At 40.6% G+C, this 19,880-nt stretch overlaps 2 protein-coding genes across 2 annotated transcripts; both read left to right on the forward strand.

The window, feature by feature from the left end:
• The first annotated feature begins 37 nt into the window (after window positions 1-37).
• LOC146564628 (uncharacterized) lies at window positions 38-7,199 on the forward strand. Its single transcript, XM_085290221.1, has 6 exons — window positions 38-199; window positions 2,204-2,597; window positions 3,775-4,146; window positions 6,107-6,451; window positions 6,612-6,709; window positions 6,872-7,199. Exons 1-6 carry the CDS (start codon window positions 38-40, stop codon window positions 6,965-6,967), a joined length of 1,467 nt encoding a protein of 488 aa, XP_085146347.1. The 3' UTR covers window positions 6,968-7,199.
• A 6,476-nt stretch (window positions 7,200-13,675) lies between these two features.
• On the forward strand, window positions 13,676-19,463 carry LOC146564629 (uncharacterized). The gene is made up of 5 exons (XM_085290400.1): window positions 13,676-13,869; window positions 15,348-15,416; window positions 15,532-15,580; window positions 17,706-17,798; window positions 18,070-19,463. The coding sequence occupies exons 1-5, from the start codon at window positions 13,730-13,732 to the stop codon at window positions 18,379-18,381; spliced, it is 663 nt and encodes a 220-aa protein (XP_085146526.1). The 5' UTR covers window positions 13,676-13,729; the 3' UTR covers window positions 18,382-19,463.
• The last annotated feature ends 417 nt before the right edge of the window (window positions 19,464-19,880 follow it).

Consider the following 19,880-nt stretch of genomic DNA (forward strand, 5'->3'; position numbering starts at 1 on the left):
CGACACAGCACAGCAGGCGATCTGGGACGTGCTGGACATGGACGTGCAGGCCATACTAGATGTGCTGGACACGGACGTGCCAGAAAACTCACAGGAAGCTTGGCAGACAGCCGGCGTGCAAGGTCAGACAAAGCAGGACAAGGTGGCGCGACGACCTCAAGGGCAGGTGTGGCAGGTCCGGGCGGCTCACAGACCCTTGGTGCGGACTGAGCGGGTCCCCCAGGCATGCTGACGTCTGGCATGGGTAGAGTGAGTCCAAATGGTACAGGGACCTCTGGCTCGGGTAGGACAGTGGTTGGGCCTGCTGGTGATGTAAAAGGTAGTGCAGATGGTAGAGCTGAGGGCGGCGTACCTGCCACAGACGATGGTGATTGTGGAGAAGGTGGTAGCGTGGCAGCTGTGAGCTGTTGAGCAAGTGTGGAGACAACTAGCAGAGGCAAAGCAGGTCCAGCCGATGTGATGACCTCTGGCTTAGATGAGGCTAACTGTAGCTGCGCAGGGCAAACAGCCGGCTCAGAATGCAGCGGCTGGGGCTGCACAGTGCAGTCAGTCTGTTCAGGCAGTGCCCGCGAAATAAGGTCCATAAATGGCTGAGTGAACTCACCTGAGCACTCAGCCGATGACGGAGAAGGCTTTATCAACCTGAATAGGTGATAAAGTGATAGGTCTTTCAGCCCAATTCTACTTTTTCTACATAATCCATCATACAAAATGTAATCAAATGGAAAAGTCCCTTTTTAAAACTTGTTTTATTAGTTTTAATCTTTTAACTTTATGCATCATGCATTCTCTGACTGGAAGAAATTTGTTTAATATTTAAACCTATTTTCTGCACATTCCAGCACATAAAATAATTTTTTTTGTGTGTGTTTACACTCACTCTTTCAAATAGATGCAAGTAAAACACAGTAGAAAATAAATAAAGTCAAAGACTAGCGGTCCTGTTGCTCTATTTTCACCTGTAAAGCAGGAGTGGGGTAGGCGGAGGTTTACCCTGGTGAAGGTGTGCCGCAGCGGTCAGTGGAAGAATCCGCGAGTTTCTCTGTGAATTTCCCATTATGTCGTAGCACACTCGGTGCTTGCTCGGAAGTTTAGGGGGTTTTTTCGCTGTAAAAAGAAGTTTTCTTCCCACGCACTAATGTTTTTGTCACTTTTTATGGAATCAAACTCAAAGTAAGGTCAGTACTTCCACGCTTTAAACGCTGCACGCTCATACTCTCTCCCGTACTCGATATATTATCCATTGTTGATCTGCACACAGCTGTTGTCACGAACGTCGCACTTGTTTACGTCACTGTCATTAGACATTCTCGCAAAAAAAATCACGGTTTTAGTAACGCAGTAACGCAGCGTTCCTACGGGAAAGTAAAGGTAATCTAATTACCGTTTTTGCAATAGTAATCCCTTACTTTACTCGTTACTTGAAAAAAGTAATCGGATTACCCATCTCTGGCAACATCACAACTAATCTTGATCTAAAAAGATCAGACCAACTTTCAGAGAGGTGAGAACATGACCAGAGGGGACCACACCGTTTCTGCAAGATTGCTTTGAATGCACAGACTGGGATATGTTAGAGAAGCTGCTACAGTACACAACCTTAGTGACCAACTACATCAGAAAAAGAATTGAGGATGTCACTGTCTCCAAGACCATCATCACCTATGCAAACCATAAACCCTGGTTCTCTGCAAAGCTATGAAAATCACAGACTCTGAATTTAATTCCAACAATAGAGAAGCTTACACTACAGCCAGAGCAGACCTGTCACAGGCCATTAGAGGCAAAGTGGGAGTATGCAGAAAAGATCAATACACACTTCACAAGTTCAAAGGACAGATGGTGCATGTGGCAGGGCAAACAATCACAGGCTACAATACAACACCTCTGGCATGCAGCAGTGATCCCTCCCTGCCTGACAAACTAAAGGACTTATTTGCACATTTTGAGGCAGAGAGCCAGCAAGAAAATGCCCCCCTCCCCCACAGACCAAGTACTCTGCCTGTCCACAGCAGATGTTAGGATAACAATTCGCAGAGCAAACCCATGAAGGGTTGCAGGACCTGACAACATATCTGGCCAGGTGCTTCGGGAGTGTGCTGACCAGCTCGCAGGCATCTTCTCGGACATCTTAAATACACCACTTAGCTCAGCTGTGGTACCTGCATGTCTCAAACCCACAAAAATCATCCCTGTGCCAAAGTCCACTGTGTCCTGCCTCAATGACTACTGGCTGGTGGCACTTACGCCCATCATCACAAAGTGCTTTGAGAGGCTGGTGTTGAGGCACATAATAACTCAGCTTCCACAGAATCTGGACCCGTTACAGTTTGCTTACTGCTCAAACTGCTCCACAAATGATGCCATCTTGTCTGCTCTTCACCTTTCTCTCTCCCATCTCGACAAAAAGGACACTTATGTCAGAATGCGGTTTATTGACTTCAGCTCAGCATTCAACACAGTCATTCCCCAGAAGCTGGTGAAGAAGTTGGACCTACTAGGAATAAACACCACTCTCTGCAATTGGATCTTTGACTTCCTAACTGACAGACCCCAGGTCTTTCTTCATAGGAAATACCACCTCCAAAGTCCTCAGAGTGAGTACAGGATCGTGGCAGGGCTGTGTGCTTGGTCCACTGCTGTTCACCCTGCTAACATGTGACTGTACTGCAGAGTACAGCTCAGCAGTCGGGACTCAGCACTCAGGAGCTGTGGGAGGCACCTTGGCAGCAGAAAATGATGGAACTCTGCAAATATGAAATAATTTTGTCTGTAATGTTTGGAAATATAATTACAAGGGTAAAGGATTACAACGTGATCATTTTAAAAAAGAATTACTATAAAGTGTTTTCCTTATAATGCTGTGACTAACTCCAGTAAACACGGACTAATGCTGTTTTGCATTCTGAGTGGGAAGCATTTGCATGACCGGCATATGGGAATCACAGTTCATATTTTAAAAAAAAGTAGAAAGGAGCAAGTGATATCACTCTGGCACATCCATCCTAGACAGACACTGAGGGCTCTCCAGCTCTCCCATATTTGCCACAAATTGACAAGTACGGCAAGGATCATGCATCTAATTCTGCTCCTGTCAGGTCAGTGTTGCTAACTGTCAAAACAGTGATCCTTTTTTACTCTTTAGCTGGGCATACCTGTGCATTTTAAAAGACAAAAACAAAATAATAAATAAATAAATAAAACTTTAATAATACTGTTTGCTTAAAGAAAGCCTAAAGGTTAGGGTTTAGGGTTTATATTTAAATGATGCTTTCTCTTTGTGGTTAATGAATGGTGAAATAATATAGGCTTTTATAACTCAACAAGTGCAAAAAAAAAAAAGATGTTTGGTCGCCCTATCTAAAAAAGCCTGAGCTTTAAAGCTCATAAGTTGTCCTATTTTGTCCCTTTGTTTGTATATTTTTAAAATATTATTTTGAACCTTGTACTTCGTTTTGCAAATTAATTATTTATATTTCAGCTGTTTTTTCTTATTCGTAATAGTTGTTTCAATGACCTTAAATTGTTTGTTAGGCAACCCTGCTGTGCTAAACTGTTTTATACAAATGAACTCACTTTATTTTTGTCCTAGATTTCTTTTTGACTGGTACATATGCTGCTAAAATTTCAACAAATCTAACAGTGAACACTTTTAATTAAATTTTAAGTAAAATATTAACACATCATTTTTTGGTTATCAAAGACTTACTTACAGATTGCAGATCTTACAATGGCGATTGACTATTTAATTTGTGGATTATATTTATTCCACAGGCTTGTCTTTTCAATTTTCACATGGTCTCCAGCCACAGTTTGTCTTCTTTCAAACACCAAAGACCTGGTCTGAAGCCCAGAACATCTGCAGGGAGCAATGTTTTGACCTGGCCACCACTCATGACATGAGAGAGATGGAAACTCTCCTTGAAGTTGTCAAAGATAAATATGATGATGCTGTGTGGATTGGCCTTTCAAAAGGCAAGACACGCAGGTGGCGCTGGTCTCTGGCAGATGATGATTTCTACAAAGAGGGAGAAAGAAGTTATTTGTTGTGGCGCTCAATAACTGATGACAACTGTGCAGTTTTCAGCAACGGGAAACTGAATATGTATTCCTGTGAGACCAATAAATATTCGGTTTGCTTTGATGGTGAGTCTTTCTTTTACATACTGTATGACCAGTGTTGGGAAGGTTACTTTTAAAATGTATTCCGTTACAGAATACAGAATACATGCCCCAAAATGTATTCTGTAACTTATTCCGTTACGTTACTCAATGAGAGTAACGTATTCTGAATACTTTGGATTACTTAATATATTATCGTGCTTTTTACAACAACGTGAATGTACTATTGCTGTGTGATTTATTACTATTACTGAAGGTCCGCGACTCCGAACTGTAGTAAAGGGACCTCTGACTAATACGGCGGGGTCCCTGTCGGCTCATAGCCGAAAAATAGCTTTACTTTGTTGTGTGGGTCAATTTTTCTTGCGAGAGACAGAGAGAGGCGTTGAAAGACTGCTCCAACGGAACTTATTGTTTTCGGAGGAAAACACGAACACGGTGTACAGTCGAGTCTTAATAGCTTACTTACAACTGGGCTCGTCAGGCACTCTTCTTGGCTGCAGTGGTTATTATTATATTTACATGCTTCCAGCTCCCGTTTTTCCTCGACGGCAGCTCGTATCTTTCCACTCGCCTTTTTCTCCCTCCTCGCGCTCACAGACACATAACGTGTATGGCAGTGCATTCTCCCTGCAACACGGACTATACTGCCCATGATGCTACATTCTTTAGAGCTATGCTTGTAGCATTCTGCCTGTTAGCTTAGCACAACAACGAAAAGGCGCTCTCTCACCCAGGAAACACACAGTCGCAGAGAGAGAGAGAGCGTCGCCCTGTAACCATGGCAACCGTAACGCTGCCGCCTGGAACGAAAGAACGTAGCTGTCAAACAAAACCCAAACAGTCCTGACCCGCGACAAAATGAAACAGGAAAGTACCGCAGTGTAATCCATTTATTTCAACAAAGTAACTGTATTCTGAATACCACCTTTTTAAACGGTAACTGTAACGGAATACAGTTACTCATATTTTGTATTCTAAATACGTAACGGCGGTACATGTATTCCGTTACTCCCCAACACTGTGTATGACACAAGCATACTAATACTCATTAGACAAATTGGATGTGTTATGTCGTGAGGCATTCATTCAGAAAGTTTATTCTGTTCATTAGTGATGTGCGGATCGATCCTAAAATATCGATTCCTTCGATACCAGTCATTTATGTTCTAGAATCGATCCAAGTTACATGGTTTATTAAAATAATCAAATTACAGCATTTACATTTATGTTAGACTACTTTTAATTAACTGCTTGTTAACACAATGTTACAGTGTCTATCAAATAGACACTGTAACATTTCGGACTCGAACATAGTCAACTTTGAACTGTTCACCACTCTTCTAACAATTCAGTTTAAATGAATTGAATTCAATTTCATTCAGCACCAGATCACACCAACAGTCATCTTGAGGTGCTTTATATTGTATGGTAAAGATCCTACTAATCTACAGAGAAAACCTAACAAACAGATGATGCCCTGTAAGCAAGAACTTTATGATGAATTGAAGGAAAAACTCTCTTTAAACAAGAGGAAACCTCCAGCAGAACCAGGTTCATGGAGGAGCCGCCCTCTACTGCAACCACATGAAGGTGAAAGAAAGGAAATAAGACAAAAGTCAATGTTTAATAATAAAATGTAAAGTGGTGTTTACAGTGACTGTATCAAGCTCATGTCAAACAAATTAGTCTTTTAGTAAATGTAATGCTACTAAAATTCTCAAATCTTGATTATCCTTCTTTGTTTTGTACTGTAATCTCTCTGAAATTTTTTAAAATTGTCTCTTTATTTTGAGAATAAAAGATGCAGATCAGTAGTTTGCCAATACATAAAAAATGTCTTACTTGGATTCTCAGGAATACTACAGCAGCAGTCCTCAACCTTTTTTGCACCACGGACCGGTTTATGTCTGACAATATTTAAAAAACTGTAAATTTTGTGGAAATGAAAATTCAGTGAAGCTAATTTTACTTTACTTTGCAGCAACAAAACAAGGTGCAGATCAATACATCCTTAACACACAACGCATGGTTTGGACTGCTGCTCGGGATTTCTGCAGAGCACACTACACAGACCTGACCAGTCTAAGGAATGATGCTGAGTACCAGATAGTCCAGCAAGTAGCCAATGGCAGTGAAGTGTATGTTGGCCTTTTCAGAGACCCCTGGGAGTGGTCAGACCAGACTGACTCCTCATTTAGATACTGGAACCCAGACATGCTTGTCCGGACTGATAGCACTCAAACCTGTGTTGCTATGTTGAAGGTAAACTCTGGTAAATGGGGAGACAGGGCATGCACAGAAACACATCCATTCGTTTGTAACTGCAGTGAGTAAAACTCTTTACTAACACATTTAGTTTTACTTTTTTTTTTTTCAAATAGCAAAAACTATTGTTATCTTCATTTTTCTCAGTGACAGAAATGTGTAAAATGAAGGAGAGTGTTGCAAATACGATTCAGACTAACTCTGTTCACATCTGTTTATAGTAGTCAAAAAACTGAGTTTCATTAAACTGAGGATCAGCCCACAGGACTCAATGCTGGATCTAAGTAATCCTTCGGTGCAAGCAGACATCCTGGAGCAAGTAAGTGATGCAGATCTTTGTTAATGATGAGCAGTTAAATTTGAGTATATTATATATATATATGTTAATTTAGATTGTGACATGAAATAAGTATTTAATCACATTAGGACCTTCATGGTTTTGCAATGATAAATGGAAACATGGGTATTTTCTGTCTAATAGATGAGCCAGAAGCTACGGAGTTATAACAAGACTGCTGGTTTCCATCTAAAGTGGAGAAAACAATCTGATGGAAGAGTTTTTACCAAGGAGCCTTGAAGAAGTGGCTGAAGAGAAAAGAATCAGCGGAACAAGTTAATATGGATGATAAATGTACTTTAACAGAGTAGCATAGAGCAATGTGAACATAGTATAGACACAGTGTGTGTGTATCAGCCTTAACCTTCGTATATATTTCCCCAGCCCAAGTGTACTCGTGTAGTGTTCGTGCGTAGTTAACATAACCACAGTTTTCACTTAGCCACTACTGCACCCCACCTGTATATAGCCACTAAACTCCACTGTGTATTCACATTTTGCCACTTGCTGTAATAAATTCTTGTCACGCTCATACGGTGTCTGTGTTGAATCTGTCCAATCCGCCCTATATGACCCACGCCGTGACAGTTACATGCTTAAATATAAAGTTGAAAAAATGTAAGTGCAACCAGGCTATGGATCAAGTAATTGCGATTAATTACAGAAAACTGTGAGATGAATAGGTTAATTTTTTTAAAATCTATTCACAGCACTAATCTCTCTCTCTCTCTCTCTCTATATATATATATATATATATATATATATATATATATATATATATATATATATATATATATATATATAAACACCCAGCACGCCCCTGCGGGCGGTTTATCCTTCAAGCTCGGGTCCTCTACCAGAGGCCTGGGAGCTTGAGGGTCCTGCGCAGTATCTTAGCTGTTCCCAGGACTGCGCTCTTCTGGACAGAGATCTCCGATGTTATTCCCGGGATCTGCTGGAGCCACTCGCCTAGCTTGGGAGTCACCGCACCTAGTGCTCCGATTACCACGGGGACCACCCTTACCTTCACCCTCCACATCCTCTCGAGCTCTTGTCTGAGCCCTTGGTATTTCTCCAGCTTCTCGTGTTCCTTCTTCCTGATATTGCTGTCATTCGGAACCGCTACATCGATCACTACGGCCGTCTTCTTCTGTTTGTCTACCACCACTATGTCCGGTTGGTTAGCCACCACCATTTTGTCCGTCTGTATCTGGAAGTCCCACAGGATCTTAGCTCGGTCATTCTCCACCACCCTTGGGGGCATCTCCCATTTTGACCTCGGGACTTCCAGGTTATACTCGGCACAGATGTTCCTGTACACTATGCCGGCCACTTGGTTATGGCGTTCCATGTATGCCTTGCCTGCTAGCATCTTGCACCCTGCTGTTATGTGCTGGATTGTCTCTGGGGCATCTTTACACAGCCTGCACCTGGGGTCTTGCCTGGTGTGATAGACCCCAGCCTCTATGGATCTTGTACTCAGAGCTTGTTCTTGTGCTGCCATGATTAGTGCCTCTGTGCTGTCTTTCAGTCCAGCTTTGTCCAGCCACTGGTAGGATTTCTGGATATCAGCCACCTCCTCTATCTGCCGGTGGTACATACCGTGCAGGGGCCTGTCCTTCCATGATGGTTCCTCGTCTCCCTCCTCTTTCTTGGGTTTCTGCTGCCTGAGGTATTCACTGAGCACTCGGTCAGTTGGGGCCATCTTCCCAATGTATTCTTGGATGTTCCTTGTCTCATCCTGGACCGTGGTGCTGACACTCACCAGTCCCCGGCCCCCTTCCTTCCGCTTAGCGTACAGCCTCAGGGTGCTGGACTTGGGGTGAAACCCTCCATGCATGGTAAGGAGCTTTCTTGTCTTTATGTCAGTGGCTTCTATCTCCTCCTTTGGCCAGCCTATTACCCCAGCAGGGTACCTGATCACGGGCAGGGCGTACGTGTTGATGGCCCGGATCTTGTTCTTTCCATTCAGCTGACTCCTCAGGACTTGCCTGACCCTCTGCAGGTACTTGGTGGTTGCAGCCTTTCTAGCGGCCTCTTCATGGTTCCCATTTGCCTGCGGGATCCCCAGGTACTTGTAACTGTCCTCTATGTCTGCAATGTTGCCTTCTGGTAGTTCAATCCCCTCAGTTCTGACTACCTTCCCTCTCTTTGATACCATCCGACTACACTTCTCCAGTCCGAACGACATTCCAATGTCATTGCTGTATAGCCTGGTAGTGTGGATCAGTGAATCGATGTCTCGTTCACTCTTGGCATACAGCTTGATGTCATCCATGTACAGGAGGTGGCTGACAACTGCTCCGTTCCGTAGTCGGTATCCTCCACAAAGTGCTGCCATGTGTCTGGCCAGAGAGAGAGGACCAGTTTGTTTATTTGGTAGTTCAACGAAAGGCTTCAGTTAGTTAAGAGTGAGAAAAATACAGTTTGGAGTTTTGTCTTGTTATACAATATTTGAAATTTAAAAACAAACAAAGAAAACACTACATTTTTGGAAATATTTGCGGGTGCTTTCTTGTTTGCTTGTTTTGTACTACTTGACCACTAAAGTGGCCCTCCAATGAGATGCCAGTGCCAGCAGTGGCCCACAGCTCATTTAAGTTTGAGACCCTGGCTAGAGGCAAACATTCCAAACCACACAAGGTTGTTGGAAAATGTCTGTAATCTGATCTCCAAAAGTTGATTCTGTTCATCTGGACATACCGTTTTCAGTGTGAAAAACCCTTCTCACATCACTTAGTAATGACAACAACATTATTATCCTTCCGGCAGATAAGGGTAGGTGCACATTATTGCTAAACCAGAAAGACTATCATGAGAAATTTTTGTCACTGCACAGTGACCAAAATACTTTGAGCCCCTGAAACAAAATCCAGGAAGTGGTTACAGGAAGAGGGTGATAGACTGTCTGAAGCAGTTAGAACAAGACAAGGCTATTGACCGGACCTCATACCACAGGCTGTACCCGGGGAGTCTACACCAAGTCTGTATAGTTTACCGAAGATACATAAACAGGGTGCACCTTTAAGACCGATTGTCTGCATGATCAACTCTGTCACCTATAACATCTCAAAGTTTCTGGCTTCAATCCTCAACCTGCTGGTGGGCAGCTCTGAACACCACATCCAGAACACGTTGGATTTTGTTGAGAAGGTGAGAGATGTCATTATGGAGGCAGATGAAACTATGATCTCGTACGATGTTAGATCTCTCTTCACTTGCATCCCAGTCATGGAAGCGTTGGAGGTAGTTCGTAAGATATTACAGGATGACCCCAACCTCAGCAACAGGACCACTCTTAGCATCGACCAAGTGTGTTTGCTTTTGGAACTGTGTCTTCATTCCACCTACTTCACATACAAGGGTCAGTTCTACAGGCAGAAACATGGGTGTGCCATGTGCTCCCCAGTTTCACCCATCGTGGCCAATTTGTACATGGAAGAAGTGGAAAAGAGGGCTTTGCTATCCTACCTTGGAACACAGCCAAGTCATTGGTTCAGGTACGTGGATGACACCTGGGTGAAAATCAAATCTCAGGACGTACTACACACTGCCCTGTCACACCTGGAGAAGAGAGACACGTATGTGAGGATGCTGTTTGTAGATTACAGCTCAGCATTCAATACCATCGTTCCCTCGAAGCTGGACAGGAAACTGCAGGATCTAGGACTGAGCAGCTCCCTCTGCAGCTGGATCCTTAGCTTCCTGTCTGACAGACGCCAGGTGGTCAGACTGGGCAGCATCACCTCATCCCCCATCACACTGAACACTGGTGCTCCACAGGGGTGTGTACTGAGCCCTCTCCTGTACTCACTCTACACCTACGACTGCACAGCCACTAACAGCTCCAACATCATTGTGAAGTTTGCGGACGACACTACAGTGGTGGGTCTTATCACCAACGGTGATGAGACGGCTTACAGGGAGGAGGTCAGCGCCCTGACCCACTGGTGTCAAGACAACCATCTCACCATCAACGGCGCTGCTGTGGAGAGAGTGAGCAGCTTCCGGTTCCTTGGTGTACATCTGGCTGAGGATCTTACGTGGTCAGTACACACAAACAAAACAGTGAAGAAGGCGCAGCAGCGCCTCTTCTTTCTCAGGAGACTGAAAAGATTCGGCATGAGCCCCCGCATCCTCAGGACCTTCTATCACTGTGCCATTGAGAGCATCCTCACTGGATGCATCACCACCTGGTATGGCAACAGCACCGCCTACAACTGCAAAGCTCTCCAGCGAGTAGTGCTGGATATATCAGATATATATATATATCAGATATACATATATATATCATATATATATATATATATATATATCAGATATATATATATATATATATATATATATATATATATATATATCAGATATGTTATTAATAATAATAATAATAATAATAATAATAATAATTATATTATTATTTATTTTTTTATTTTTGTGTTTTATTTGATTTAATTTTCATATTTTTTTCCTGTCCTAATATTAAGCATTTAGGTGAGCACTTGCTGTTTTTAAAGCACTTTATCCAATTTCCCATTTTTCAGTTTCATTGTACTATTATAATATGTATGATTGTGCGACGACTATAAAGAGTTATCTTATCTAAAAATAAACTTTGCTTGGCCTATATAGCACTACATAACACCTACAGTCAACTTAAGACATTCATATTGTATGACCCAACAATAACACAGAGAAAAGACCAACATACAGATGAACCACTATGCGAAAAGCATTTGGCAAAAGTTGGAAGGAAAAACTCCCTTTAAACAAGAAGAAACCTCCAGACAACTTTTTTTTTATTGTCAAAGCTTAATTATCCTTTTTAGTCAGCTCCCTGTAGATAGGCTTAAAATTTAATCTAAAAATAATTATTTTTATCAATATAAGCTGTAGTTCAGTACCTTGCCAGTACATAAAAACTGTCTTGCTTTGATTCTCGGGAATACTACAGGACACACTGCACACTCTCTTGGCTGAAACCCGAGGACCATTGCTACATAGCAAATGTTTTAACTGTTTTGTGGAAATCAAAAGTCAATTAAGCTAATTTTACTTTACTTTGCAGCGAGACAACAAGGTGCAGATCGGTACATCCTTAACACACGACGCATGGTTTGGACTGCTACCCGTGATTTCTGCAGAGCACACTACACAGACCTGACCAGTCTAAGGAATGATGCTGAGTACCAGATAGTCCAGCAAGTAGCCAATGGCAGTGAAGTGTATGTTGGCCTCTTCAGAGACCCCTGGGAGTGGTCAGACCAGACTGACTCCTCATTTAGATACTGGAACCCAGACGAGCCTGTCTGGACTGATGGCACTCAAACCTGTGTTGCTATGTTGAAGGTAAACTCTGGTAAATGGGGAGACAGGGCATGTACAGAAACACATCCTTTCGTCTGTGATTGCAGTGAGTAAAACTCTTTACTAGAAAATTTATAAAACATTTATATTTCAAATAGAAAAAAAAATATCTGTCTTTCTCCATGACAGAAATGTGTAAAATGAAGGATCCAGACTAACTCTGTTTACATGTGTTTATATTAGGGAACAAGCTGAGTTTCATTAAACTGAGGATCAGCCCACCTTTCTTAGACTGCTCTTGATGGCTTGGTCCTGGTGTTGTCTCTTCTTCCAAGAGTGACATCTGGGAGTGCGTGATCTGCCAATGTCACAATCTGAACGATATCCTTCATATTCATCACAGAGATGTTTACGTCCCCTGATAAGCTGAGTGGGCCGTGGAATGGGGTCTTCACACCCACTTCTGTCCTCCTCACTGCTGCTTAGCCCCTGTCGTGGGGGTTGATATTCAGCATCCCCCACGGGATCGTCAATGTCTAACAAGTTGTCCACCACAGTAACTCCATTGCTCTTGTGAGAGAATAACACTCTGGGAAAAAAAACTATGGAGATTTTATTTATAAAGCATGCTATATCTGCTTGAACTGTAGTAACCTGTTGTTTTCTACCTAAATCAACCAAAAATACAATTTCATTATCACATGTTGTTAGCAACATAACTCCCTCTGTCCACACAACAAAGCTAACAAGACTAAGTCCCTCTGTCCACATACGCGTACCACATGTTTAGCAACTTTAGTAACGTTTGTAAAATTTGACTTCCATAACACACATTAAACACTTTTGTACATATCTGAACAAGAATCAGCCAAGAAATGTGATTGGATTTTTTTACCTGGTTGAAGTGTGGCTCAGGAGTTGCCATCTGAACTTCTGGGTGTGTTGTTGGCCATCTTGAATCTAACGTGTAATGAGAAATACTCTTCTGCCATCACCAGGTGGCAGTATAATGTCCTCATAAGTGGATATCAGGCCCTTATAGAATAAAATTTAGTATTGTGGTCTAAACAACACAAAATGTGACGTCGGCATACGTGGACATCAGGTCCTAGAAGGTTAAAAAAGCATTTTCTAATAACTATAAACATCCCAAATATTGACAGGTCACAGCAAAGTCACGCTACAGACATTTGCCAACTACCTTGCATGACTTGGAATTAAAGCTTTTTAACTTTCGTCTTATTCAGCAGTATATTCTGTGGCTTACATTTGGTGTTTTGATTTTTTTGTTTTGGTGCTGGGTTTTTTGTCAGAAACTGTGTGTTAGAAAAAGTGCATTATGATGATGAAAGTTATACAACAGCTCTCTCTCATTATCTTTTTTTCTGTCCGTGTGTGCATTCACAAGTGTTTTACAATGAAAGGTTTTAAGAGTGTCAGAGATATAGGTGCACTTATTCTTTGTTGTGGTACTTTAGTGTTCCAATGAAAAGAGCCCAAATGAGCTCATTTTAACGTACATTTTTTGCCATCCTGCACTCAAAAAAATCAACTAGGGCATGTGTTTGATTAACAAAGTAGTAATATGTTTACATCACATGAAGAAATCATTTTTATGCTCATTAAATGATTCATTCTTTTTTGTTGAATATAAATCAAAGAAAACTTTGATGAGTTAAATTCGTTCATGGCAATCCAATGAGAATGAGGTCCATCAAACCAACGGCTCTGATAGCGTCATGTATTGCGCATGCTCCACGCCCACCGGATGCGGAAAGGTCCGTTGAGAAGTTAACGAACGCACGTGGAGTTACTTCTTTGGCATACCTGATAGTGAGGTGAGTAATATTTCTTGATATATTTATTTAGGTTAGTGGAGTGAGAGATAAATACTATTAGTTAAAAAATTTTACCTGTGTAGTGTGGAGATTTAGAGGAGTTTTATATATAGCAGGGAGGTTGTAGACCCAAACATTTTTCAAATGTAAGTCGGTGAATTTAATGTTTTTTTAAAAACTTAACCGGAGTCGCTAATTGTTGCAACAGAGCAAAAACTGATGAGGTTATTTTGGTAAGTTCGTTTTTTTTTTGTTTCTGTCGACTTTGAATGAGGTTTGTTTCATGGTTATCTGCGTTGGTAGGACTGTTTTTCTTCTCTGGAGTTAGCTAACTTTGAAGAGCGGGAAAGCCGCGTAGAGCCGTTACGTCTTCGCATATAGCTCCGTGAATGACAGGTTACTTTCTGCTTAACCGGAGTTGGTGATTGTTGGTAGTAGTGGTAAGACTGACCGACATGGTTTTGGTGATTTTATGAGTGTTTTATGATGCTCTATCTAAAATTCCTGTTTTTGTCAGTGGAGTTTAGTCGCGGGCAACCGCATTAACTGGATTGATGAAAGGTTTAATTCAACTAAACCAGCGTTTAGGGGAGTTAATAACAAGGAGTAAGATAAAATCTGTCACAATAATTGCATGTGCATTTTCTTTTTTTGTAATATATTCACTTAGTTTTCGAATTCAGAATGATTTAGGTGGATAATTGTTCGGGTTATAGTTTCTCTGGTGCTCTGCATTAGGCTGACTAACGGTGCGTTCACACCGAACGCGATAGACGCCCCTAGCTGATCGCGTGCACATTTGCACCTCGAAGCGCGTCCAGCATGAACTGGTCGAGCTTTATATGCAATTTTCACGCGTATGAAGAAGAGATCTGGGAGGAAGTAGTGCCAGACGGTATGTTATTAAAATGGCAGCTGTCAATCTAGCGTTTGAAGAAAGAGTCTCCCTTCTCTATTTGCTGTGGAGAGCAGAGCAGTGCCTAAAGGACGTCCTCACCGTACCTGGGTCCATCAGGTCTTCCACAAGCATGAGCAGTTTGGTGAGTTTCACCACTTGCTCCAGAAGCTCCGTCTGGATGACGGCCGCTTTCAGCTGTACCACCTTCTGTCCCTTGCCGAGTTTGAGGAGCTGCTGTCCCGCAGATTTTACCAACTCGAGCGGTAGACGTGATAAGCGCGAATGCACAAAATGCACCACACAAACTGCAGCGCGTATTTTACTTCGCGCTTCAAAGGCGTCAGTCGTGTGAAGTAGGCAGAAAAGCGTTTTCTCAATGCAAATCTGCTTCCGAAGTTTAGCTGGACCCCCAGTCGCGCTTCATCGTGCTCCTCCATTGACTTTACATGTAAACCTGAAGCTCTGGTCGCGTCTATCGCGTTCGGTGCACACCGTAACAGTCTTCACATTTCACAGTATGTAGATATTAACACAAATTTGTCAGAGTAATAACTTTGTTTTAATTAATTTCTCTCCCCAGAAATACATCACAAAATAAAGCCACATTCCCATGCTCTGAGATTCTTATGCACCTCCTCAACAATACATGGTAAGTTCATGTTTGCCTTATTATTATTATTATTATTATGTTATTTATTTTTTTTGGATGATGCAGAAGTTTAATCTCCTTGACGTTTTCTAATGCATATTTCATTTTTTATCAGTGACGTGTATGTGGCAGTGCAAGCATTGTGTTACCAGAGAGAGCAGCAGGTACAAATTACTTCAACATTATAAACTACATCATCATTACGGAATAGGTCAACATTATCTGTGCATATATGTTAATTGTCCGTGCACATTTAAGACTTGGAGTGGACTGAACACTCATGTCTATAAAGCTCATTCATCTCAGTTTACACTAGGGCTGCTCGATTATGGCAAAAATGATAATCACGATTATTTTCACTGAAATTGAGATCACGATTATTTGACGATATTTATTTAACCCTTTAAGACCTACTATAGAACCAAGTCCACCAGAGCTTATATTATTTTTTTTACATGCTGTAGTGCCATTTGTGGGAGCATTTCAAGTTGCTATACATCAATACAACTGTTATAGCCCATATTTTAATAATATGTATGCATTAAGTCCATAGTAATTACATAAATTGCAAAAAAGTGCAATAAACTACAAAAAAAATTGAAAATCGCTTTTGTTTTGTTTACATATATTTCTACTTGGAGAAATTTAAGAGGCTTATCCCTCAAAACTTTAAATACAATAAAGTTGCAAAAAATAGTTTACAACAGCAGGAAATTTATTTTGAGTGTCTTCATAGTTTTATTTTGGAGATACAGCAATTTTTATATACTGCAGGAAAAACAAAAAACAATCCTATGATGCAAATTTGCAAAGAAAACAGCATGTGCATCATTTCACTGTGGGAAGTGTTACGAACAGCTGATGGATCGGCAAAGCGTGTTTCTGGAATATTATGTTTTTGTTCCTGCAAGCGCTTTTTATGCAATTTTTGCAAAGCTATATGTGGAACGAAACCGTGACCGAGGACAAGCTGATGGCATCAGATGTAAGTACAACTCCTCCGGTTTCATATGCAAAACAAATTATTGCGCTAGCTTACACGGTTCAGGTTCTACAGGGATTTAACAATAGTTACGCAAAACGGAGCGTGCTGCTCTGACTGGCTTTAAAGGGTTAACAATGACTTTAAAAAAATAATATAAAATAGTGTGCAACCCCACTGAAGTTTTTTTTTTTTAAACTCTCTTTTCAACCAACGGCAGTCACTCTCCAAATAACTTCTGCTTAGCTTTCCGAGCTTCCCTCGGGTCCTCTTACCAACCTTTTTTGCGCCACGGACCAGTTTATGCCCGACAATATTTTCACGGACCGGCCTTTAAGGTGTCGCGGATAAATTAGGGAGGGGCTAATAATCGGCTCAGTCATTTTTAATGATCGTTGAAAGCCCAGATCGTAATCGTGATTAAAATTCGATTAATTGAGCAGCCCTAGTTTACACAGACAGCTTCAAGTTCAGTAACTTTTAAATGTGAGTTATGTGACTGCAGTGACGTCTTCTCTGAGAGAGATTTTTTTGTCCATATTGGAACACATCTGCGAAGTAACGAGACAGTTAGTTGTGTGTTTCTTGGTTGCCCTTTCAAGACAAATATTTACAATACATTTTATACACACAAAAAGAGGAAGCATCATCCACACACACTTAAAGATTTTAAAGACAGGGTAGTTACACGTGTGGACCCAGTTCAAGTGATAGTCCTCTGATAATGTAAGGGCTAGCTGTTCTGAAGATGTATCCTATGGTGAATTTGAAAGTGAGTCAGTGACAGAATGTGATAATAGTGCTGTTGAAAATCAGCCCGAACTAATTGAACGGAAATTAGCAGTAATATTGTTGAAATTGGAACACATATTTCATGTTCCAGCAAAAGGATTAGATGAGTTCTTAGAGGAGTTAGTTTTTCTGTTGAGTTCAGCTAGTGTACCTCTGACAAAGCGTACAATTAGAGAAATTTTTAAGAGCCTTAACCTCCATATTAGTCAGGCTGTTATTGAAGAGCTTGCAAATTCTGTATGTGTTTCTAACCCTGTGGCTAAAATATTGGGAAAGTGTGGCCCTCTTGCCACTCCTTATAAAAGAAAACTATACTACATACAAAATTTTAGGGTTGTAGAGCCTGTTGAGTATTTTTTATCGATAGACCAAAGGAAGTCATTTCAGTACAAACGCTATATAAGAACCAGTCTATTTACCATGTGGCCTTTTGGACTCTTCCAAACTAAGTATTCCTTTTTCAAACTGCTGCCTAAAAGCTAAATATTGTCATTATGGATTCCCTTTTTTCTTAGGATGACACAATACATGCAAGACGAGCATGCATCCTGAAGTCCTTGTGTGTCTACCTGAATGAAGACCATGAGAAACTTGTGAAGGAATATACGGTCAGTTACATTCACAAGTTGTTCTGTGTTATGTAATTTGCTCCAGGAGTTATGGGTAATTTCGATATATGAAATGGTAAAATGTGACACCACGTGTGAATAAAAGATATTGCAATTGGTCCTTGTTTTGTTTCATGTCAAATTTCTGAGGTGTGAAACCAGAGACATAGAATTTAGTAAATATATCAGCATATTCACGCTGATTGCTGAATTCCTTTATTTTTTTCATATGTAGACTCAAACAAATGTATTATTGTATTTTACGTCACAGAACACTGAGGCCAACACTGAAGCCATGGAACAAACTGTGATGGGAGTGTATGTCATACATCAGGAGGGTGCGGAGCCTGGAGATGACCCAGAGAACATCGGTGTCCTGATTGAAGGCGTGGAGGTTCTCACTGGTTTGAGGAGCATTGCAATTGCTTGTGCTCTGTTATTTGGACTGATATACTGTCTGAACCTAAGCTACCCACCGGAGCTCAAATGCACTTTTGAAGTCTTGCAAAAGATTATCATGAAGCTGGATGGACAGAGGTTGTCATCCAAGGCACAGTTTCTAAAAAACAAGCTAATGGGGTGAATGAGCTTGAAACAGACTCATGCAAGCCAGATATTTTTTTTTCAAGGTTTTTGCAATGCAAATATGTGTTTACTGTTTTAAAGTTTAAAATTGTAAGTTATAAAATGTTCATATAAACTATGTGGTTTGCTCTGCGGCTATTATACAAAGATTGTTTGTTCATAACTTAAAGTCTTATACAGTTTAAGTGTAAACACTGATTTTTGCCAGATGGCAATTGTTACAAAGGCAAATGCACACTGGTTTTCACAAATTGTTTGAGTGGAGCAGTTATACTCAAAATTGAATGTTTTCTCCACACGTTAAATAGCATAAAGTCACTATTAATGGATACAGCCTGATTAAATGGAGGACTAATGTATGCAAGCAACATAGTAATGTTGAATGTTATGTCTGAGCTTTAAATTGTGTTAAAATTCATATTGTTGTTTGCAATGCATATTTTACTACATTTTACGAAAGTTGCTTTGGGGATAATATTTTTTGTCTGCAAACTATTCAACAGACTTATTTCATTTTTATTATTAGGGTTATGGTTATTTTATTGTATTTTTTCTTTCAGTCAGCATGTCTTGATCTGGAAGTTCTGTGGTCTTAGTATGAGATGGTTAAAGGGGAGAAAGCTAGGCTGAACTGGGATCCTGCCAACTGTTTTAAGAATGTTCAAGCAAAATAAAAGAGATGGTTTTGCAAGTTATCATTTATGTATGTTTCATTAATTTAATTAAAAGTAATGTTTACATAAGCAATACAAACACTAACTGAAACATGATTGGTGTAAGTACTACAGACATAAATTACATTTGTTCATTCAACAAGATTAACATTGGTGTAACAAACAAATATTTTACTAGTTCATGTAACAAGACTGACTTTTGATGTGCCAAAGTGTTTAAACAATATAACATGAATTTAAATTAATTAGACTAACTTGGTACAAACATGTTAACTGAATAAAAATCAAATTAACTGAATGTTAATGTTTAAATTATGTTACACTTACAAACATATTTAGTGTTGAAACAACACAATCAAGATGGATTGATATAACATGATTTGTTTAGATGGAATATAGGTGGCAAGATGAAATTAAGTTCATCCAATGAATTATTTTTTTGAGTGTGTGATCTCATGTGACATATTCTCTTAATATCTAAGAGCTATTTCCAGGGGGAGAATGTTTATGTTAGATCCTGTTTCAAATCAGGTTGTGATCGTAAAGTCACGTACATAGCACTGATTTTAGAGTAATGTACAACAATTGTAATCTCATTTAAATTTCCAAACTGCCTTTCGCCATTAAGGGTTATGGTGAAATGTCATTATTTGTGTGTCATTGCACACTGTACATGAGAGGACCCCTTATCAGGTTTATATGTATAGTGCCAAATTACAGAGTCACCTGAAAGTGAGTCTGTTAATCACTGTTAAACAGTGTCATCTACGCCAGGCCTGGCCCATATATGGATGACATACCATTTACCATGCCAGAAGTCAGC

Source organism: Mchenga conophoros, linkage group LG11 (assembly GCF_057382185.1).
Source record: "Mchenga conophoros isolate Kocher_MC1m ecotype Shallow Benthic linkage group LG11, M_conophoros_male_GT1.1, whole genome shotgun sequence".
In the NCBI taxonomy this organism is placed as follows: Eukaryota; Metazoa; Chordata; class Actinopteri; order Cichliformes; family Cichlidae; genus Mchenga; species Mchenga conophoros.